The 20954-nt window shown below is 39.5% G+C and overlaps 6 protein-coding genes across 9 annotated transcripts; 2 read left to right on the forward strand and 4 right to left on the reverse strand.

Annotated features, from left to right (window-relative positions):
• LOC137737047 (transmembrane emp24 domain-containing protein p24delta9-like) lies at nt 1-1678 on the forward strand. The gene is made up of 4 exons (XM_068476397.2): nt 1-355; nt 466-675; nt 1195-1271; nt 1367-1678. Exons 1-4 carry the CDS (start codon nt 149-151, stop codon nt 1509-1511), a joined length of 639 nt encoding a protein of 212 aa, XP_068332498.2. The 5' UTR covers nt 1-148; the 3' UTR covers nt 1512-1678.
• Nucleotides 1485-5163, reverse strand: LOC137737045 (serine/threonine-protein kinase VIK). Its single transcript, XM_068476396.2, has 11 exons — nt 4744-5163; nt 4543-4617; nt 4316-4432; nt 3721-3815; nt 3380-3500; nt 3173-3252; nt 3014-3073; nt 2688-2809; nt 2495-2580; nt 2273-2388; nt 1485-1783 (listed from the first exon to the last, which is right to left on the reverse strand). The coding sequence occupies exons 1-11, from the start codon at nt 5041-5043 to the stop codon at nt 1654-1656; spliced, it is 1302 nt and encodes a 433-aa protein (XP_068332497.2). The 5' UTR covers nt 5044-5163; the 3' UTR covers nt 1485-1653.
• A 722-nt stretch (nt 5164-5885) lies between these two features.
• Nucleotides 5886-8076, reverse strand: LOC137738062 (uncharacterized). Its single transcript, XM_068477664.2, has 5 exons — nt 7517-8076; nt 6867-6966; nt 6615-6735; nt 6364-6459; nt 5886-6240 (listed from the first exon to the last, which is right to left on the reverse strand). The coding sequence occupies exons 1-5, from the start codon at nt 7911-7913 to the stop codon at nt 6106-6108; spliced, it is 849 nt and encodes a 282-aa protein (XP_068333765.2). The 5' UTR covers nt 7914-8076; the 3' UTR covers nt 5886-6105.
• A 598-nt stretch (nt 8077-8674) lies between these two features.
• VTI1B (Vesicle transport v-SNARE family protein) lies at nt 8675-11220 on the reverse strand. 4 transcript variants are annotated; one of them, XM_088682669.1, is made up of 6 exons: nt 10885-11220; nt 10571-10629; nt 10267-10455; nt 9773-9943; nt 9271-9459; nt 8675-9035 (listed from the first exon to the last, which is right to left on the reverse strand). In XM_088682669.1, the coding sequence occupies exons 1-5, from the start codon at nt 10979-10981 to the stop codon at nt 9307-9309; spliced, it is 669 nt and encodes a 222-aa protein (XP_088538795.1). In that variant the 5' UTR covers nt 10982-11220; the 3' UTR covers nt 8675-9035; nt 9271-9306. The 4 variants fall into 4 exon arrangements, with proteins under 4 accessions (XP_088538795.1, XP_088538793.1, XP_088538794.1 ...); XM_088682667.1 differs by having other exon boundaries at nt 8675-9052; XM_088682668.1 differs by having other exon boundaries at nt 8675-9141.
• Nucleotides 11221-11681: 461 nt separating this feature from the next.
• On the reverse strand, nt 11682-14451 carry LOC137736852 (26S proteasome non-ATPase regulatory subunit 11 homolog). The gene is made up of 2 exons (XM_068476150.2): nt 14222-14451; nt 11682-13230 (listed from the first exon to the last, which is right to left on the reverse strand). The coding sequence occupies exon 2, from the start codon at nt 13202-13204 to the stop codon at nt 11936-11938; it is 1269 nt and encodes a 422-aa protein (XP_068332251.1). The 5' UTR covers nt 13205-13230; nt 14222-14451; the 3' UTR covers nt 11682-11935.
• A 1893-nt stretch (nt 14452-16344) lies between these two features.
• Nucleotides 16345-20718, forward strand: LOC137737548 (hyperosmolality-gated Ca2+ permeable channel 2.4). Its single transcript, XM_068477067.2, is given in 10 exon segments — nt 16345-16911; nt 17179-17242; nt 17482-17691; nt 17827-17898; nt 17900-18013; nt 18151-18449; nt 18717-18993; nt 19623-19898; nt 19978-20211; nt 20301-20718. Coding segments are annotated over 10 exon segments (2148 nt in total). The 5' UTR covers nt 16345-16474; the 3' UTR covers nt 20466-20718.
• Nucleotides 20719-20954: the final 236 nt, after the last annotated feature.

The raw sequence follows: 20954 nt of genomic DNA on the forward strand, positions 1-20954 counted from the left end.
ATCAACACAAACCAAAGATTCCAGATTTTCCGAGTCCGACTCACTTCCGAAGAGAACGAAGAAAAAACCCCTTTCCTCTCGATTTCTCTCCGAGTCATCCGAGTCGCAGCGGTTTTTTTCCCACGCGAGTCGTCACTCAGTCACAGCAATGGTCGGATTGCGTCTTCTACTTGCTACCGTGATCGCAGGGTTTTTATTGTCTACATCCGAATGTCTGCGGTTCGAGCTGCAATCGGGTCACACGAAATGCATCGTGGAAGATATAAAATCCAGCGCCATGACCGTCGGAAAATACAGCGTCGTCAACCCCAACGAAGGCCAGCCCATGCCCAATTCTCACAAATTGACCGTCCGGGTACGCTTAATTTCTCCAAAATTTTCTACCCAAAAGTTGAATTTGAAGTCTTTTTATTTATTCATCGATATAATTATTGGATTTAATTGTATTTGTATATATATGTATAGGTGACGTCGCACTACGGAAATAGCTATCACTTTTCGGAGCTGGTGGAATCGGGGCAGTTTGCGTTTGTGGCGGCGGAGGCGGGAGATTACATGGCGTGCTTCTGGGCGCCGGTTTTCAAGCCCGAGACGACGTTGACCATCGAATTCGATTGGAAAACCGGCGTCGCCGCCAAAGACTGGTCCAATGTCGCCAAGAAAGGCACCGTTGACGTAAGTATTTTCCTACCCTTTATATTTTCAGCTAAATTTAGCTTGTTTTTTATTACGATATTGCTATGAAATTCAGCTTCAATACCGTTAACTGTGTAGTAATTTTGTTTAATTTCTAACTAAAACTGAATTCTTGTAGCAAATTATTTATAGCAAAACTATCTTAGTGCTCGTAGATTTGGTTTCGTTGGATGTTGATAACTAGGGAGCTTCGAAACAATTCCAATTGATCCATGCCTTACGCAAATGCTTGATAACTTGCGAATTACGAATCAACACCAATATTCGTATGTATTTCTTGGATAAGAAATGTTTTCTTGTCATCTGTCGAGGCCATCGATAGTGTGGAGTCTTGTGTGCACGCAAGATCCGACAATGTAACATTGATAGATGTATCGGAAGAATTCACGCAGGCTACATTTTCTTCGCCGAAGGTTCTTATATTGGTTAGGGTAATGCAAATGTTTTCGGTTGTGAATATATTGAGACAAATGTTTTGTCTATCTTCTTATGTACCAGGTCATGGAATTGGAGCTTAGAAAGTTGTTTGATACGGTTACTTCCATTCAAGAGGAGATGTTCTATCTCCGCGAAAGGTAAGCGACTGTTCTTTGTTCGATGAGTATTTTCGTTTGGAACAGATGTCAATCGTTTGTTCATTTATATGTTGTCTGCTCAATGCGTGTTTCAGGGAAGGAGAGATGCAGGATCTTAACAGAGCGACAAACTCGAAAATGGCCTGGCTGAGCCTTCTTTCGCTTATTGTTTGCTTATCAGTCGCGGGTTTGCAAGTGTGGCACCTGAAGACATTTTTCGAGAAGAAGAAGGTTATATAAAATGTTTCGGGAGAGGAGTTCTATAGTCCCGTCGTTTACTGCTTATTTTGTAAAATAGTTTACAACATGAGAATTTTCTATTGAATCTGAAACAGAATAGTAGAACGCTAGTCGCAACGAATACTCGCGCAAGCTTTCAAATTTATGCATTAAATATGTGCCAATGATGTTCTGCTTGTACAACTTTTTCCTTTACCTTCTCAAGCCTTTTGATAATCTTCAAGAAGGAAGGCCTTTGGTTCACGTCAGCAGACCAACACTGCTCTATTAACCTGTAAAACAATCGACGGAAAGAAATAAGCAACCGAACGCCACTCACTCCTGTTGAACATATGGACATGGTTTTGGATTGGCTTTTTAGCTAAAGTGGTCATTCAGATTGGCAAAACACCTCATTTTGGTATGTGAGATTTAAAATCGATAGAATTGGTCACTGAGATTTGTTCATGGTCAATCATTTTGGTTATTCCGCAAGAAATCTCCATTAATTGAGGATATTTTTATCAAATCAACCATTGTCCTTGAACTGGTGGTTTTTCCAATCTAATTAAGATTTTTCAGAAAATGACCAAAATGATTGCTGATAAATAACATCAGGACCACTTACATGGATTTTAAATCTCAAGGACCAAAGTGAAGAGTTATAACAATTTCAAGACCATTTTGACCAAAAAGCCTTTTGAATTTATTAGCAATGCAAGTGGAAGAGCACGAATAAAGGGAACATTTTGGTTGACGGAAAAATTACAGAACTGACTTACTCCTTCAGTTCAGGGGTGTGCCCTTTTCCATGAAACGAAGGCCTGTGTCCTTCCGCCACATATTTGGCTGCTTCATAAGCCTCGTAATCCGAAAGTGGTTGTTTCCCTTCAAGCATCTGCATCCGTTCAGAGTGTTATAAATCAGGACTGGAATTGAACAATTTGACATCTTTTCCTTCAAGGGTGAATCTGAATTTGATATCTAGCAGAAACCAACATTACCTCGTACAGTATCATTGCGAAAGAGAACACGTCAACCTTCCTATCATATCTCTGGTGCTTAAAAACTTCGGGAGCCATATAGCGGTCTTTTGTTTGTTCCGATGCAAAACACAAAGAACAAGTTTTATGACAATAATTAATTTTATTCAGTAGTAGCTTCGACTCAATGTTAAACATTTCAGAAGACACTCACAAGTTCCAGTTTCGCCAGTCATTTTGTATACATCGTGAGAATCCTGAACCTTGACGAGCTTGCTTAATCCAAAATCTGCGATTTTTAAATGGTCGGCATTGGAATTGACTAAGAGAACATTCCTGAAATAAACAAACAAAATTCAGAAGCACAAATAGGAAACATTGCGAGCAAGGCACATTTTCCCGGTGATGGAAACAGACTAAAGAAATAGAAATGGAAACTCGTAAAATTGTACAAATCCAGAGTTTCTTTCATCATGTGCAGATGCATCATCTAGGGCATTGTATTAGTTAAAGACATTCTAGCATATAAAATCAACTTACCTTGGTTTTAGGTCTCGGTGAACTATAACATTTGGCTCGTTGTGAAGATACGCCATGCCTCTGGCCATGTTGAAATTTAGGAACATTAGAAACCTCTTTCACCTCCAAAAGGGTTGCTTAAACTAAGGCAACAAGTTGATTGAAGTTTTATTGAAGTACCTGGCAATATCCAAAGCAAAGTTAATTGCTGTTGTAGGACTAAGTGCACCCTTTTCCTTGAGGTACTGATGAAGATCACCCTAAACCATAACACAACACATTAAGTAAGAAGCAGCGTCTTTGCACGACACATCTTAAAAACTACTGTCAAGAATCCTGCGGAGAGAATAAAAATTCCAAACATAATTCAAATATGGAGAAGTATACCCCTCTTAAATACTCCGTTATTAACATAAGGGGCTTCTTCTCAGTGACAGCTCCAAGAAATTGGACTATATTAGGGTGATGAAACTTCACTAGCAAATCAACCTCATGCCGGAAGTCTTGGCTGTATCAGGAAAGCAATGAGCAAGTCAGAAATCTACAACCTTTTAATATAACGGAACTGTGGGTAAAGAAAATATGCTGATTGTGATTTCAATATTAAGCATAGCATTAAGGTCACCTCCCAGGCTCCTGAAAAACTTGATATATGCATAAATTGTTCCACAGCAACTAAGTTGCAAATATTTTTTTCTCTCGCAAATAAAAATTTAGATGGAACTTACATCACCATTCTATCACCAGAAAGAGATGAACGAATTCGCTTGACAGCTACTTGGGTTCCACGCCAATGCGCTTTTAAAATCTCACCAAACGATCCCTGAAAGCAACACCCTCCAAGGTGAGGCCTATCTTGCGGAATGCAAAAGATTATAGAAATACAGAAAGATCTAGCGTGGTGACAACAAAACCATGAGCAGACCACAACTACTTCAACTTGAAAAACAAAAGATAAATCCTAAAGATCATCTGCATAAAAGAGCAAGTAACTACATTCGCGAAAATAGAGTTCAACCTTGGGGGAAATCTTAGCTCAAGGGAACCTACTATTCGAAGCCTGCGAATATTGAGCAGTAACTACAGATTATAGTGGGTTGGGGCTAAATATACACCATAACGACTCGATGTAACATTATGAACTAATTAAAACAACGGAAAATCTTAAAAACCACAGATGTGAAAATCCAAGCAACAAGATTTACATAGCAGTGCAAAGCAAAACCGAAAACTAAACCAGTAATTCATAGCAGTGCAGTGCAAAGCAACAAGATTTCATTGCAAGTTGGCCACTAAAACTCGTAAATGATAAGAAATTCAGACCTTCCCAATGGTAAGTGAGTTGGTGAAGTCGAGCTCGGACGGTTCAATCTCCCAATCACGCTTGCTGGGAAGAGGGGGTAGCACGGGCTTCGGTTCGAAATGGCTCCCGTTGTGGCCCTGCAGCACCAGAAACACTCGAAATAAGAGCATCAGAGGCAATCAAACTAAACAAAATCGAAAGAACTTCACTCCATGAAATAAATTATGGCTATGGAATTTGGACTTACATAAGACAAGCCACCGTTCGATTTCAGTAGCTCAATCATCGTCTGCTTCTTAGCTCCTTCTGCATCAGCCAGAGGCTGCCGTCAAGATTAACATAATTAAGAGCCGATTTACACATATAATCGTAATTACACACAAAAAGCATTGCGTTTAATTACTTATTTAAGTAATTAAACAACTAACAGAAGATTGGGAACAAGTACGGTGTTCTTCCAGCGATCTTGGGCGTTGACATCGGCGCCATACTCAATAAGGCAGTTGGCGACGTCGATCCAGCCGTGGAGCGAGGCGGCGTGGAGCGGAGTGCGGTTGTCGTAGTCGTGGGCGTGGACGAGAGAGTTATCCTCCTCGAGGAGCTTGCGGACGGCGACGCCGTCGTTGTTATGGGCGTGCCAGAGCATGAGGGAGGTGCTGGCTCGGGCCTTCTCCTTCTCCTTCCGCTTGTCCTTGTCGGCCGTCGAAGCACTACCTCCGCCGGACGAGTCGGAAGCGTCGGAGCTCATCAGTGATCGGAGTTTGGTCCACCAATGTGAACGCTGTTGCTTTGACAATATGGTGCAACTTGTGCGCTAATGTGTTTTTGTGTCATCCTTTCTATTTATTGAGATCTAAACAAGCAAGTAAAGAAGATAAAAAAGACAAAGTGACTTTGGCTTTATGGCGTAGTTTTCAACGGAATCGCATTCCTTTCTCACTTTGTCGTAACCTTTGAAGTTGCGTTGGTGTGCCCCCATGTGAATCACTTTGAATAAAACTCAAAACTGTTCGTTTATGGTACATAGACGTTTGTGTTTATGATCCGAACAATTTATTTATAAATCATTCTATAAATATTATGTTTGTAAAAAATCAATTAAAATTAAGATCGTTTAGTTATTGAATTGTATAAGAACAAATGGAAGAAAATGATAAGAAACAATACGATCCGTCTTTTTATTTGCAACAATTGATTGACTTAACGGCCTTGTTTTAATTCGTTTTTATAAAAACGATTTTTAAAGAGTAATTTATAATAGTCTGATTCTGATTATAAGCACAAAGATTTGTGAATAAAACACGAAGAATTTTGAGAACGAATTCCTGCTAATCCTGAAATAGTTAAGCATTACTCAAGGATGTTAATGCTAATATTTGCCAATTTGGGATTGTATTCATTTCATTCAATGAATACCGCCGCCAAATTAATAGATGCCATAATTTGACGGCGGCATAGTTCATATTTTGATGAAGTAAGGGTATAGTTTAAAAAAATAGATTTATGTGTGAATTCGCTATATGATAGTGTGACAACCACGTTCACATCCAAAACTTTTGAAACCTGGGGAGACTTGTTTGCACATGGGAATTTTCTTAGGCAAATACATCTCAATTTTGAATTTGGACCTTGCGGCAGCCGCCATCAAAATTAGAAAAAATCATTGCATCCACATGTTACACATGCATATTATGACATCCAAGTTACATATGACCGGCACATACAAGAATTCAATATGTGAAACGCTACCGAGACGACAAGAATGATTTCTTATACAAATATACAGTTTCAAGAAGGAATCGAATACTCTTTACGCGTTTTGCTCGTCTTCAAGCGAGCGCTTTCGAGCCCGAAGGTTGAGCTCCAGGCTTTGAGGCAGAGGAGGGCTTATTCCGCGACGGAATAGAACTGCAAAAGCTCGCATTTTCTGGCAGACGTCGAATACCTAATTTATAACACAACCACACAATTGTTGTTACACTTCAGTAAAAAGTGCATCCATCGTCGTTGAATTACAATTTTGCGATGCTAAAGAAGCCAAATTTAAAGACGGCTCTATATTTCTTACCGATGAGGCCTCTATTTCTGCAACACCTTCACAACCTTTACCTCCTCCTTGCAACAAGTCACAGTACCTTACAGCTTCGTTCTCATCCTCGAAAACCTACAAACGCCATTGGAATTTGCGAAACATATGCAACCATAGATACAGTAAGACGAGATTCATGAATCCCTACGAAATGAAAACTTCACGCTGACACCAACAACTCAAGGCATTAATTAACTCAATTGGCAAGAAGAAGAGAGACAAATACTTACAAGCACTCCATCCCTAATATCCTCCACAAGCATCTGGAACTTTGTCTCGTTCCTAGGCTGTTTCGCTTGGTTCCACTTCCCTCCTTTCGAAAACAATTTCCCAAGCTCCGTTTCAACTTCACTGTCACATATACCCCATGAACATTTCACCACACCGAGTGACTTATTGAAGCCACAAATAACAAGAATTAAAGCCTACTGAAGAGAAAAGGAACACAGACACACACAGGAGAGAGAGCTGAGGAAGGAGACCTGCGATTTCTTCGGGTTTTCATGGTGCACAACTGGTTTTCCCTTTGCGTTAATACATACACAGGCTTGGAACTTCCTCTCCAGGGGTTGGCCTCCAATACTGAACCAAGATTTGTGTACGGAGAGATTAAATCACATTCATCCGAGAGGCAATTAATGTGATGGTGAGAAAATTGCACCATAACACTCGGGGTGCTACAGTGCCAGTATCTTAAACCAATTATGCACTACGATATTATCCCAAAGCCAACCATGCACGTGAGTTTTTGCAACTCTTTCATTTGCACGTGTACTCAATAGTTGACAAACGATAGGATAATCTATACTAAACCACACAAACGGGAATTGAACACGAGACCTCGGGTACATGTGCGAATGCTCTTAAAACCGAGCTAAAAGCCACTGCACATGTGAATACATTAGGAAATAAGAAAGTATAGCTCATGTCATGTGTGAATCCAGTAAAGTTTCTACATATTTAACATTAATTCAAGCAAATTGAATCATGAATTTCAAAGGAAATGACAAAAAATAAAATAAATTGCCATTAATTGTTAATTAATTTATTAATCACTCGTTAAAAGAACAGATACTCGCAAATTCTCAAACGACTTAATAAAAGCAGGAGCAGCTTTGAACTGAATTCGTACCATCGTAGCTGCCGGAATCGAAGGTCTGATGGAGGTGGCGGCGCATGTCGTAAGCACGAGACGACACGCGTTTCACGAACTCGTCGGAGGAAGAGGGGATATTACCATCGAGGTGAAGCGCTCTCTCCACCTGCTCACTTCCGTCGTCATCGCCGTCGTCCTCCTCCTCCTGCGCAGCTCCACCGCCACCGCCGGACCGGCACACGAGCCTCCTTCTAGAATAGGGAGGGCACGGTACACGGAATACAGAGGAGGAGGAGGAGGAGGATAATCGGCAGAGACTTCGATTGTGTAAGCTGCCGAGCGAAGAAGAAGAAAGAGGCATCCGGCAGCGCCGCGGAGAGAGAGGGTTGGTGACTACGGAGGGCGACACTTTTACCGATGAGAGTGAATCCATGGATGCTTGTGTTAAGCTGTGAATTAATTGAAAATAAAAATGGGTGCAAAATTGCAATTACGTTTGGGCCTCTCTGGGTTGGTCCGGTTCGGTGGGTGGTAGGCGGAGCTTAGAAGTTAGAAGGTGGGACAAGAAAAGGAAGGAAGGTTTGGGTTGTGATTCTGAATGAATCCGTGGTGCTGGTTGGTCCACAAGACTTGGGTCCCTGCATGAAACAGGACTACGTTTGCGCCCGGAACACTACTTTGCTACTATTCCTACTCACGATCAATTGACAGATCTTCGTGATTATAAATTAAGTAATATTCGGTAGATTAAATGTGTAACTATGATCATTTTCATTAACTTCGTTATTATTTTGTTAAAATAAATTATTTTGGAATGACCAGTGTTACAATTGGGGTATCTCAACTTATTAAAACGTGTAACTATGGTTATTTTCGTCAACTTCGTCAGAATTTTGTCAAAATGAGTTATGTTGGAAGAACCATTGCTACAATTAGGTTACAGTTGAGTGATCATTTCTCCAATTAGGTTGAAGTTGAGGGACCAATGATAATGAATTTTTAGTTGAGGGACCATTGCCCCGATTAAATTAAGGTTAATAGACCATTGTTATAATTTACCCTAATTATAATTGATTTTTACCATAGATGATTTTGGTAGAGTGATTTATAATATGACTGATCCTAATTATAAACACATAATTATGTAAATCGGGAAAGAAAAAATTATGTGAGTTGACCGTGGAAGTATGCAACTACGTACCTAAACGAAAATCAAGATCGTTTTTTAATATTCAAATAGCCCAGATTAAGCACCTCTAAACATAATTAAAACAACTCCGTACGTTCATTCCGCTGGTGAATGGAGAAGTAGGTGATCGCCATGCGTGCAGAACTGGTAATATCAAGTTCGAAACGAATCCAGGTGTTTTCTTTGGGGTGATGAGTTGACAAGTACATGATCATACTTGTTCTTGACACAATCATGCTCCGGCCGGAGTACCGGCGAATCTCCCATAAGGGCCGTCAACTTCCCCGTAGGGATAAAGGCAGCACCACAATTGTACGGCGTAACATCTTGGAACCATCCCGCACACGTATCCAATGCCCCAATTTGCTGTAAATTTCTAATCACTATGACTAAATTGAATCACTTTGAAGAGAAAATTAGCGGAATGACGATTTTTCTTCATTAATCGAGTAGTTGAGCCCTAAACATTTCACTAAAGTACGCAGAAATCAGACCAATGACAGATTTAGAATACGGGAATTATGACAAGAATGCGATTCATAACTCTCTGGGCAACAAAGCATATATAGATACAACCTTTTGAATAGAGATATATAGTTACCTGTACCACACAGATGGTATCCGTATCAGGTATCCGTTAATGAGAAAGCTTAAAGTACAGAATAAAGAGGATTGCAACGATAAGAGCTCCGATAACTGAGCCTATGATCCATTTATGCTTCGTCATCCTCCTTGACATGGCAGTTAAAACTCTTTTACTCTTGTCAATGGCGTCATCTACGGTATGAAGCTGCAAAAGAAAAGGGGAAGAAATAAAAACACACAGATTAGCAATTCGTTAGTGCAGCTGCCTTGTTCATATTCTATATCGGAAAGGACTATGGCCTGGGATGATATAGGGCGAGACGCCCACATTATATCTTGGGTTTTTGGCACACTGCCACCGAAGTTATGAGCTCCACTTCATAGAATGAGTCTGGTTTTCAAATATGTGAATGACATGTAAAGAGAAGCTCCATTTCGACATCAGGGGAAGCCAAAAGGAAGTCTAAGTGACAACGAACCTTAAGTTAAGCAGAAACATGATTAAAAAGTTGACATACTTTTTGATGGGAATGCAGGAGAGTTTCCCGCTGTTGGTGCAAATCTTGGAGAATGGAGACACCAAGCTCTTCAGTTTCCAATATTGTTCTTCTACTCTGTGTGATTCTATCACTTGATTCATTTAATCTCTCAACAGACATTGCCATTCTCTCTCTTTGATCAGAAGAAACCTGTTTCATTGTCCATAAACCACCAAGAATATTTATTGTATTGTACCGAAGATAAAGCAACAAACGATAAATATAATATATGTATCCTGTAAATAGTACATTGAGAATAAAAGAAAACGGCCTAGTTGTTACCATTGTCATAAATCAAGAGAAAAGTATGCAAGAAGGGCACCCTAGATAGTTGGGAATTCGGATTTTGATTAAAGATTGCCAAGCATAATCTCATAAAAATCTTCGAGCCAGATTCTATGCTTTGGTAAAAACTTCTCAATCAATGAAGGGTACAATGAAAGTGGAATGATCCATAGAGAGTCCACACTTACCGCATGCGTACCAGCCATTCCTGCCTCCAGCAGTTCATCGCGAGCAGCCTGAGTGGCATCAGGCGATGCAACTCTCTTGATTTCCCTTTTCAACTTATTGAGATCAGATTTATATTCCCTTAGCTTGGCAAGAAGCACCGCCTTCACGCTTGGCTGCAAGCTTCTGGCTTCGAGGTCCATTTTCCGAATCTGAGGAAACAAATCACATCACTCGTTCACATAAACAAACAAGTATACAAAACCAGAAGCTTTCCAGCAAAAGCAAAAACAAGCGAAAATATGCGTTTATTGTGCAGCATATTACCAAAGCTTCGGCATCATCTAATCCAACTTTAATCTCGGAAAACTTCTGCTTCTTCTGCTCTGCAATTCACATTGACCCAAAACAACCCATTTCATAAAACGAACAGAACGAACCCAAATCGTACAAATACGCATTAAGGGACCTGAATTGCACAAAGAAATCCAACAAACGCTTGAACTAAAAAAAACCCAATAAAAGCCCCAAAAGAAATCCCTGAATTACTAATTGATTAAAAAAAAAACACATAATTAAGAAGATTAGGAGCTAATCTCGCAAACCCATGTCATTAAATCGGCAGGGTAATAGAATCGTACCATAGTCGGAAAGAAGAGCGGCGGAGTTCGATTTTCGAGAGAGGTTTGCGGAGAGCTCGCAGTACTGACGCTCGTAGCCTTCGAACACCTCACTCATCTTGATTACTAATTTTACTGCACGGCGCAGAAATCTAGTAATTCAATTGGGAATTTGGGAATCGGAAAGGCAACGATCTGAGGGTTCTGAGAAGGAGGATCGGGGCTTCAACGTCGATTTTCAGATTTTGGTCTCTACGGAAATCCAGACTCGACTTGGACAGGTTCCGTGAAAAATGAACAGGCGTCCACCTCTCTCTCTCTCTCTCTCTCTCTCTCTATTCGTTGACAGTTAAGACGTCCCCGTAGATTTTAAGTTACCCTGCCGTTATACGATTTTTTGCCCTTTGCGACGCTGCGTTTCGATCATTATGTTTCTTTTTTCCCTGCTAATTTTCTTGTTAGTAGATATGATCAACCATTTAGAGGGGAGGAGGATCGGTGGAAATCAAATCCAATACAGATGCATAGGCATGATTGCATTTCGCCATTGCGGTAAACACTTTCGGCATTTAAGGAATATGGAGGTTCCGAATGAAATGGTGAAGAATCAGAGAAGTAATAATTATTCCAATTCCAAACTTCCTCTGCGTTTATTAACACATACAACAGTACTAAACATTACGCGACCCAAACACAAAAATCCGTAATCCAATACCGGAAAAAGGCAAGAATCAGCTATTGCTGTTGTAAAAAGGAGCTCAGGTGAAGAATTAGAGCTCTCGAAAAATATAGCCGGAAGGGGTTAGGGCTTAAGGGGATTAATCAACACAAACCACAGTAAAATGGCAAATTTCCTCAACAAAGTTAACCTCTAAAAGTAAATGCCAAACAACCTGAGAAGGCTCAATACAAGCTCCTTTTGTGTAAAATGAAAATTCTCCGACTGGTAGAACCTACCCAACTCACAAGTACAATTTAGTCTAAAACCATGAAAATAAAGGATTACCGACTCCGAATGCAACGAAAAGAAATAAAGCGATGGGCAGGAAACAGCCTCCTTGACCGTAAAACCTCATGCCATTATCTTCGCAGACCTCACGTAGAGGCTGTCCACGACCTTGCCGATATTAGATATGGTCTCCAACGTTGCTGGGTAGATTGCATCTGTTTTGGGATCGTCAAAAATGATGAGGCTTCCAGCACCTTGATCTAAAGTCCCTGCAAACTTCTTGTCCAGGATCATTTGAGACAGTTTCTTTTCCACATGATCGATTGGCAGTTCAATCAGTTCTGCAATGTGAGCAATCTCCACCCTTGAGAAAGGCTCGATCAACCTGCAGAGATTCTGTTCCAACAGTGTGTCATACAGGGAGGAGAGGTGCCTGTGGACAATAGGGTCTTCCTCTAATTGGGCCTTGAAATCACGAAGAGCAGTCTCAAAAAGCTTCAAAGAACGCTTCGAGTGAGCATCAGCCACTGCTTTCATAGCATCCAGCTCAGGTCCCACGTACTGCAGGCCTGCTTTTGATGAAATTATACCTGCCACATCATCAGCCTGGCTCACCATGATTTTGCACAGCAACATGTACTTGAGGCTGAATACAGCACGAGGATCTTCAAGAGCATTGAAGGCTTCAAATGCTTCAAAGAAATAACTGTAAGCAGTCTTGTAGTCCTTCTCTTCTGCGTGAAGGATCCCACTCTGCAAATCGATAGTTCCCTGCTGAGCTGGAGGCACATATATGGAATTGGCTGCTGTTCTTGCCGCTGTGAGCGAAGCTTTGGCTTTAGGGAGATTTCTCAAAGAAAAGTGAAGTTTACTCTCCAACAAATCTATGTCCACAAGGAGAAGCTTGTCATCTAGCCTTCTCACTTCCTTGATCAAGTCTGATAGGAGAGTTAGTGCTTCCGAGTACTCCTTGCTTTCCATCAAAAGAGATGCAAGCCTGGCCTCCACTCGCTGTCGAAGGAAAGTTCGCTTCTCAGCACGGGTCCACTGCACCATTTCTTTGCAAAGGGAAATCTGAAGTTCAGACGTGTTTGGTATCTTAGCTACTGCATCAATAATAATGCGGACAATTTTTGCAGTTTTCGCCTTGGGAATCAAGTTAAAGAAAGGCCTCAACTGGGTGAGAAGGTTACGGAGATCCTCCGCCCTATTTTCTTGTCTAAGAAGATCCGAAATATTTGTGATAGCCTGCTCCTTTATCCGTATAGCTTCAGAAGATGCTGATGGGTTTTCAAGAATGCGATAAAGAATAGAGATGGATTCAGATGGAGTTTTGGCCTCTGCAGCCTGAGCAATCGAATCAGTAGTTGCTGGGAGATATGACGAAGACATTGTCAATGCTTTGAACTATCCAAGTCCTGCAGAAATAGAACAGACCAAATTACTATATTCCTGTAGCAAATTACATCAGGCAATGAATATCCAAATAAAAGAGCGATCAGTAAGGGTCCCAAGTGGTTGCAAGTCTCTTAAGAACTCTGATGTGCTGGGTGAATTTTCTTTAATAATATAACACGCAAATAACGACGCTACTTAAACTCAAATTCCAGAGCACTAACTTCGGAAAATGATTATCATCTCTCCACAAAGTATTTACCGACATTTATTAGCCATCTTCAAAGAAGCAACTAATTTACTTTACAAGAACATTTAACCATCCACCTCAGCCCAAATATATGCACCACAAATTTATCTAGCCGACCCATTTGGACTTCCGAGAACCTATGAAATCTTCAGTCAAGTAAGATCTACATGGCTAGTCTATAACCGATTAGTTTCTTGTTCATCTGCATATTTATATCTGTCACCATGTCGCACCAATGCTAATCAAAATCTAGCGCAACGAAAGCATATTTCATACATCGCTTTGCCAACATCACAAACTGGGTTTTAATAAAAATTTGGCAATCTACAATATAACTTCATAACTAACAAGAAATAGCATCCCGCAGATTTAAGGCCCAACTATGGTTTAAGTACCTAAGGGACCAAAATTCGATTGGAAAAACACAAAATTGAACTCGAACACCGACGAACAAACTGAACAGGAATTTGAAACAAAGCCAGGGAGATTGATTGATGATTAATATAGTAAATATCCAGCAACACATCAACATTCGAGCGAAATCGGATGAAAACAGAGTAAGCACATACTACCAACAGATACAAACGCAAGTCGGAGGCGAAAAAACCCTAAATTTCCAGCAGAAATCAGCATACAAACATCAAATATTAAAAATTGAGAAAAGCCCTAAAAGTAGAACGTATCCCTAATTTGAAAAACACATAAAATTAAACCTAAATTCAGAGAATTTTCAAGTAAATGAGATCGCAGGAAGGAGAGATTACCCGGTCGATCTAGGGATTTGAAAGAGCTTGAAGAAACAGTTAAGACGATGCGCAGAGGATCGGTGGTGATGCAGAGAGAGGGAGAAGGGCGATTTGTGAAAGTCCCCAACTCTTCAGTAAAGGGCTCAGCCTTGCCAGTGGGAGTCTCTTTTCTCTCTCCTTTTTTTTTTTTTTTTGTTTTTCTGGTTTTTTTTTCGAATGGTGTGCTGTTTACTTCCTGTTGGAGGTGTAATTTATCTGGTGGCCTACAGCTGTATGGAATAACAGCTCCTCACACAAAAAAAAAAAAAATGCTCTTTTCTTTCTTCTCAAGAAAGAAATAAAATTGCAGGTGGTTTTTACTACAATAGTGTTGGAAGGTGTTGAGTCTTTGCATAATGATCTGGGGTTCAAATTCTGTCGGTAGTTATTGTAACATCTAATCTAACAAAATTTATTGTTTGACATAAAAAAAAAAATTGAGACTGCGTTTTGCGACAATGGCAAAAAAAAATTTGTTTATGCACTTTTTTGTTTTTTTAACAAACACTCTAGTTCGGGCTTAATCCCTACTAATCTCTCTTCTCTCTTTGGCAACTAATAATTTAATCTAATAACGCTATTATTTATGAAAAAATTATCACCAAAAAAAAATATTTAAGTTAAAGAAATGGAGCAGTAAAAGTTAAATAACAAAAAACGACGGCTTAAAATAAATAGAATAGAAATGTGTAAATAATGAAAAAAAGTGTAGAAAACTAAAACGCAACAGGAATGATATTGTGTTAAGTAACTTGTATTTTTTAACGTTTTTTAATGTATTATTAGACCGAAACATTACAGTTTTAAAAAGCAAAAAGAAGTCTCTTCCCATTTGTGGGCTAATTGCTAGCTAAAAGCCATCATCGTGTGAGATTGCGGCCTAGTTTGATCGTGGGCTGGGCTGTTATAATGTTTTTTAGGCTCTTCTTTGATTTTTTTTTTTTTTTTTTTTAACAAAAAAAACTCTTCATTGATTTGAACCTACCAAAAAGAAGAAAATATTGACCAAAGAATAATAAGAAAGAAAATTAAGAACTGAACTTGGCTGATGAAAAGAAATATCTCCAACGATAGAAAAGAAATATCTTTCATCAATATTCGTCACCTCCTATGACCAATAGAAAAGAAATATCTCCAACGATAGAAAAGAAATATCTTTCATCAATATTCGTCACCTCCTATGACCAATAGAAAAGAAATATCTCCAACGATATAGCACATTTTTGAGGTATATTTACCCGCTTGTAATTCAGTAATTTATAATTATTTTTAATTTATTCAACTCATACTTAGTTTGCTAATATTTTTTTGTATCGTTTTCAAACGATGTTTAAAACTTGAATCTCCTCTCCGGTTAATAACAAAGGAACATGGCATCGTTTTCATTATAACTCAGTACAAACATATAAGTTCCCGGAGTAAGACCACTTTCACATTTTGCAATTTTTCTACAATTAACACATTATTGAGTGATATGAAAAACGAATGACTAAATTAAAATTAAAAGATTTAATAGTTGTGGTAATCAAACTTATGAACCAAAACATCGATAAAATTGAATTCTACGTAATTTTGAGGTGAGACCCCACATTTTTATGTCATCCACACTTTTAACCTTTTAAAGTTGTGACAAAGATATTTTGTGTTGCAAATTATTAAATGTTAAAATGACTCTGAAAAGTGAAATTCTACTTCATATTTTTTACATAATATTTGATAATATTAACGCGAGAAGAACGTTAAACCGTGATATGACAGATAATTCATAGACTTTAAGAGAGTTTCCATAGCATTCCTCATTAAGCGCCTTACCAAAAAAATCCATTAGCATCACGTGATATATCACGTGACCGGGGCGGCAAGAGTCTGAAAGAAAAATCTGGCGATGGCGGGAATTGGACTGGTAGTTGGGGCAGCAGACCGCGGCCGTCTTCCTTACCGAAATCCCCAAAATCACCCCCGAAATCCAAATGCAAAACACCATCGCTTTCACCACAATAATGGTAAAATCCCGATCCGCTCCAACCATCTCCATTACCTCACTGAAGCTTCCCCCGCTTCCGTGAGAAATAAGCAAGCAAATGTAGGGGTATTTTCGGCATCACGAAAATATCAATCACCCAACTGTGAGAGCAGTCCCTTTCGAGCCATTTGAATGCCAATTGTCGGATCGAAAGCTTCATCGCTTCTCGAAACCTCCCGAATCTCTAGGGTTTTTGCAGAAATCGAAAAATGCTGGTTTCCGCCCTGGTGACGTCACTCGCAATCAACTCCGGCCTCTGCGTCCTCTTCTTCACGCTCTACTCGATCCTCCGGAAGCAGCCGAGCAACTATGAGGTCTACATGCCGCGGCTGCTCGCCGAGGGGGGGTCCTACTCTTCGACTCGTTTCAACCTCGAGCGGCTGATTCCGTCGCCGTACTGGCTCAAGCGGGCCTGGCAGCTCACGGAGGACGACTTGCTATCGTCCTCCGGCCTCGACGCCGTCGTTTTCATGCGGCTCATTAATTTTAGCCTCAGAGTGTTTCTGTTCGCCGGAGTTATCGGGGTCTTCGTCCTGCTTCCGGTCAACTGCTCCGGGAACCAGCTCGAGTATGTTGACTTCGCCGATCTGTCGAATAACTCTCTCGACGTGTTTACGATTTCGAATGTGAACAATGGCTCGAGCAAGTGAGTGATTAGATTAAATTTTCTAATTATAAAATTGTTGATTCTATTTAGTCTACAATTAAGCTCTTTTAATGTCTAAAAATTGTTAAAGAAAAATTTATAGTTAGTCTTCCTTGTGTATTATATCATTTTATTTACAAGGCGATATTCTATTTTAAACTACGAGGGGATTTGAACTCGGGTTGAGGGGCGGGCACGCAACTCTGACCAATTGGCCTAACCTACGTATGCAAAAGTTAAACTTACTAACGCAGACGTTTTTGACAGGTTATGGATTCATTTTGCTGCTGTGTACCTTGTCACCATCTTTGTCTGCTGTCTACTTTATTATGTAAGTAAAATCTTTGGTGCACTTATATAGTTGAACATCGTTAAACCGAATTTGATGTGCTTAAGACCGTCATAATTTGTATTAGATGCATGTAATGTTGCTAGTTTTGTTGTTACTTTTTCCTTGGAAAGCAAACTATGCTCGCAAGATTCGAATTGTGATGTCACTGGTTTGCAGCTGATGATCTGTGGAAGAGTGGAAAGTTGGAAGTGGATATTGAATGATCCTTCTTTGTGCAGGAATATAGATATATTTCCCAAAGACGGCTTGATTATTTTCAGTCATCCAAACCTCAACCACATCAGTTCACGATCTTAGTTCGCAGCATACCTGTTCCTTATGGGAGCAGCGTCAGCGAAAGAGTTGACAGCTTCTTTAGAGAGTATCACCCTTCAACATATCTGTCGCATATTGTTGTTCGTCGAACAAACAAACTTAAAAAACTCCTTGTAAGCATTGTTTCTGATGTTTTATATACTGTTTTAATGTTGTGAAGTTTTATATTTCTGTCTTTCTGCATGCTTCAACATGTTTTTGTATGTTATACTTTGTTCTTAATGCTATCTGATTTTATCATTCTTTAGAAAGATGCGGAAGAACTCTATACCAGGCTCGTTCACTTGCAGTCAGATCCCAACCGGCAAAAGTATAAACGATTGTTTTGGATTGCTTGGACGTAAGGTTAATCTTGTGGATCACTATGAAAAGAAGCTTGAAGACGTAGGGGAGAATGTGAGATCGGAGCAATCAGAGGCTTCGTTAGGAGTAGAAGTATGTGATGACTCTCTCTCCCCACCCCACTCTCTTCAGCATTCTAGAAGATCTTTCCACTGTTTGTTGTATGTAATTGTGGTTCTCAGGGCATGCTATTAATTCAATTTTTATTTTATTTCTTTTTTATGTTTAAGGAAGTTCGAGCTGCTTTTGTTTCCTTCAAGTCTCGGTATGGTGCTGCAGTTACTCACCGCTTGAAACAATCAAACAATCCTACCAACTGGGTCACAGAGGAAGCTCCTGAACCTCATGATGTTTATTGGCCGTTCTTCTCGTCATCTTTCATCCGAAGATGGATATCTAAGCTTGTGGTTATAATTTTATGCGTAGTCCTAACAATCTTGTTTCTTATTCCTGTTCTAATTGTCCAAGGTCTTACTAACCTAAACCAGCTGGAAGTTTGGCTTCCCTTTCTCGAAAGCGTTCTAACCATGTGAGTAAATATCATAACATTCCGATCGATTAAATTCATGAATACTTCTGCAGCATTTGTGAAATACTTGATCTTAGGCAAAGTTCTGAGAAATCGGTTGTACCAAAAATATTATGAAATTCTGAAGATTGCCATCGTTTGCTCTTTGCTGTAAACGACCGCTGTGGTTTTATACAGTTCAAAATGTTAAAATAATTATTCTAACAATTTTTTATGTTTTGGATCACTTGGTGATGCAAACATCTAACTTTCTGTGTCTTCCTGCAGAACATTTGTTAGTCAGGTCGTTACAGGATACCTTCCCAGTCTTATTCTTCTATTATTTCTGAAAATGGTGCCCCCCGTCATGGAGTTCTTTTCATCCATTCAAGGATATGTTTCTCTCAGTGATATACAAAAGAGTGCGTGTACAAAAGTACTTTGGTTCACAATATGGAACATTTTTTTTGTTACTGTATTTTCCGGATCAGTTTTCTCTGCGGTTTCTGTCTTTCTTGACCCCAAGAATATTCCTTCAAAGTTAGGCGTTTCTGTTCCAGCACAGGTGAGAAAATGTTTCCTTTACGATGTAATTATATAAACGTCTTGTTCAATTAATTAATAAAACTTAGGAACTGCTTATATCTTATTTGTTAATTGTCAACACATCTAACCTATAGGCTATTGTCTGTGCTTTTTGAGTAACAAATTCCTGCTTCTCTAATCGATTTCATAGTGTAAATTTGGTACATTTTTTATTGCGCAATTGCCCTCTGTTTTGTTATCTATAACCGCACTAAATCACAATCTTTCTCACAAAAATGTATATGAATCCTTTCAAAGCTGATGAGCTAAAATCTTCAAACTTTTTTGCTTTTGAATAGTATCTTGTACAAGCAAGTTTTAAGTTATTTCAAGATGTCTGTTGCAACTTGCAAGTGATCACACCTTCTGTTGCAAGTGATCACAGCTGCTCATTTCAGAAAGATGGCTACAATCAGTACGCTCAGACATATTTAGTGTCGGGCACTTCTGAGAATGAATCTATGTTTTTGCAATACACATCTGAATCTGAATTACGTTCCCTTCAGTTTAAGCATGCGATAAAAATGATGAGTGTACAAGTTAACTGCCTTATTTGTATCAGGTTCACTATTTTCAGTTTGTTAACATCATTTACTTTGGGTGATGCAGTCGTCTTTTTTCATTGCGTATGTAGTCACGGCAGGATGGACGAGTACTTCATCAGAACTCTTTCGCATAATTCCTCTGATATGGAGTCTATTAAAAAGACCTTTTACTGACAGTAAAGATGATGAATTTGAAGTTCCAGCAATTAATTACCATAGTCACATGCCTAGAGTTCTTTTCTTTGTACTTCTCGGTGTCACTTACTTCTTCCTTGCTCCACTGATTCTTCCCTTCCTTTTGGTGTACCTCTGTCTCGGATTCATCATCTATCGCAACCAGGTCAGTAGATTTCAATTAACTAGTTAGAGGATTTGATTTGAATATAGCGTATTGATACTCGAAAAAAATCACTGTGCAGTTCATGAACGTATATGCTCCTAGGTACGAAACTGCTGGGAAGTTTTGGCCGATCGTGCATACTTCAATGATATTCTCTCTGGTACTTATGCACGCTATTGCAGTTGGAATCTTTACAATCAAGAAGGTCGATCTAGCATCTACATTAACCTTTCCTCTTCCTGTATTCACACTTCTCTTCAATGAGTACTGCCGGAAGCGCTTCCTTCCAAATTTCGTCGCTTACCCTGCTGAGGTATGTTTCAATGTCACACTTCTACTACACTTCCACACAACTTCTGGCCTATAAATCTTTGGCTTGACCTACTTTCCTTTTTGTTCCAGAGTTTGATACGAAAGGACAGGCAAGATGAGAACGATCCTTCAATGCCTGAATTTTTCGATAAATTGGTCAGAGTCTATCAGGACCCCGATTTGATGCCTATCAACTATTCTGGGAGCAGTGACAGGCTCAGCAGTCCCCTTTTATCTTCTGCTCATCGAGCATAGGTGTGAGGTATGCTCGCGAATGTCTTTACGATGTACATTGGTGTTATAGTACAAGCTCTACGCGTTATCTTCCCTCCCATTTTCGTTTCATTCCATAGCTTTATTCTTTTCCCTCTGCAATACAAAATGTCCCGAAAAGATCACTCTTCCAACCCGATCGATGTGTATATTCTCCTCATCTGTATGCATGCATATCCATCTGTGATGTGTTCTTGAAATCAATTTTTATAAAGGTGTCTTAGTGGTTCTGTAATCCCTACATTTCTTCCGAATTAGACAAGTTAAATCGCGATTAGTCCACACTAATCGTGATTACTTATCCCGGGGAGTTGACAAATACAGTGTAGGGTGTTGCAATATCGATGCATGGTTTAAACCATTAACAAGGTAAATCATGATTAGTGTCCTTCTTGGTCCAAGTCATGATCATGAGCTAAAATTTAGGAAAAAAGAAAAGTTTCTTGAATCAACTTTAATATTAAAAAGTCT

This window comes from Pyrus communis, chromosome 13, assembly GCF_041283825.1.
Source record: "Pyrus communis isolate YQ-2024b chromosome 13, ASM4128382v1, whole genome shotgun sequence".
Classification (NCBI taxonomy): domain Eukaryota; kingdom Viridiplantae; phylum Streptophyta; class Magnoliopsida; order Rosales; family Rosaceae; genus Pyrus; species Pyrus communis.

Bases quoted from the DNA above. Each gene is read 5' to 3' on its own strand.
- LOC137736852 (XM_068476150.2), bottom strand. From the start codon at position 13,204: ATGTCTTCGTCATATCTCCCAGCAACTACTGATTCGATTGCTCAGGCT.
- VTI1B (XM_088682669.1), bottom strand. From the start codon at position 10,981: ATGAGTGAGGTGTTCGAAGGCTACGAGCGTCAGTACTGCGAGCTCTCC. The intron at 10,456-10,570 runs GTAATATGCTGC...TTGTTTCCTCAG, and splicing joins TAGATGATGCCGAAGCTTTG to ATTCGGAAAATGGACCTCGA. The intron at 9,944-10,266 runs GTAAGTGTGGAC...ACAATGAAACAG, and splicing joins GAATGGCTGGTACGCATGCG to GTTTCTTCTGATCAAAGAGA.
- LOC137738062 (XM_068477664.2), bottom strand. From the start codon at position 7,913: ATGGATTCACTCTCATCGGTAAAAGTGTCGCCCTCCGTAGTCACCAAC. The intron at 6,967-7,516 runs GTACGAATTCAG...ATCTTGGTTCAG, and splicing joins CGATTCCGGCAGCTACGATG to TATTGGAGGCCAACCCCTGG. The intron at 6,241-6,363 runs GTAAGAAATATA...GTTATAAATTAG, and splicing joins CAGAAATAGAGGCCTCATCG to GTATTCGACGTCTGCCAGAA.
- LOC137737045 (XM_068476396.2), bottom strand. From the start codon at position 5,043: ATGAGCTCCGACGCTTCCGACTCGTCCGGCGGAGGTAGTGCTTCGACG. The intron at 3,501-3,720 runs GTAAGTTCCATC...TTCCTGATACAG, and splicing joins TCTGGTGATAGAATGGTGAT to CCAAGACTTCCGGCATGAGG. The intron at 2,581-2,687 runs GTGAGTGTCTTC...AACAAACAAAAG, and splicing joins GACTGGCGAAACTGGAACTT to ACCGCTATATGGCTCCCGAA.
- LOC137737047 (XM_068476397.2), top strand. From the start codon at position 149: ATGGTCGGATTGCGTCTTCTACTTGCTACCGTGATCGCAGGGTTTTTA. The intron at 676-1,194 runs GTAAGTATTTTC...CTTATGTACCAG, and splicing joins CCAAGAAAGGCACCGTTGAC to GTCATGGAATTGGAGCTTAG. The intron at 1,272-1,366 runs GTAAGCGACTGT...TGCGTGTTTCAG, and splicing joins ATGTTCTATCTCCGCGAAAG to GGAAGGAGAGATGCAGGATC.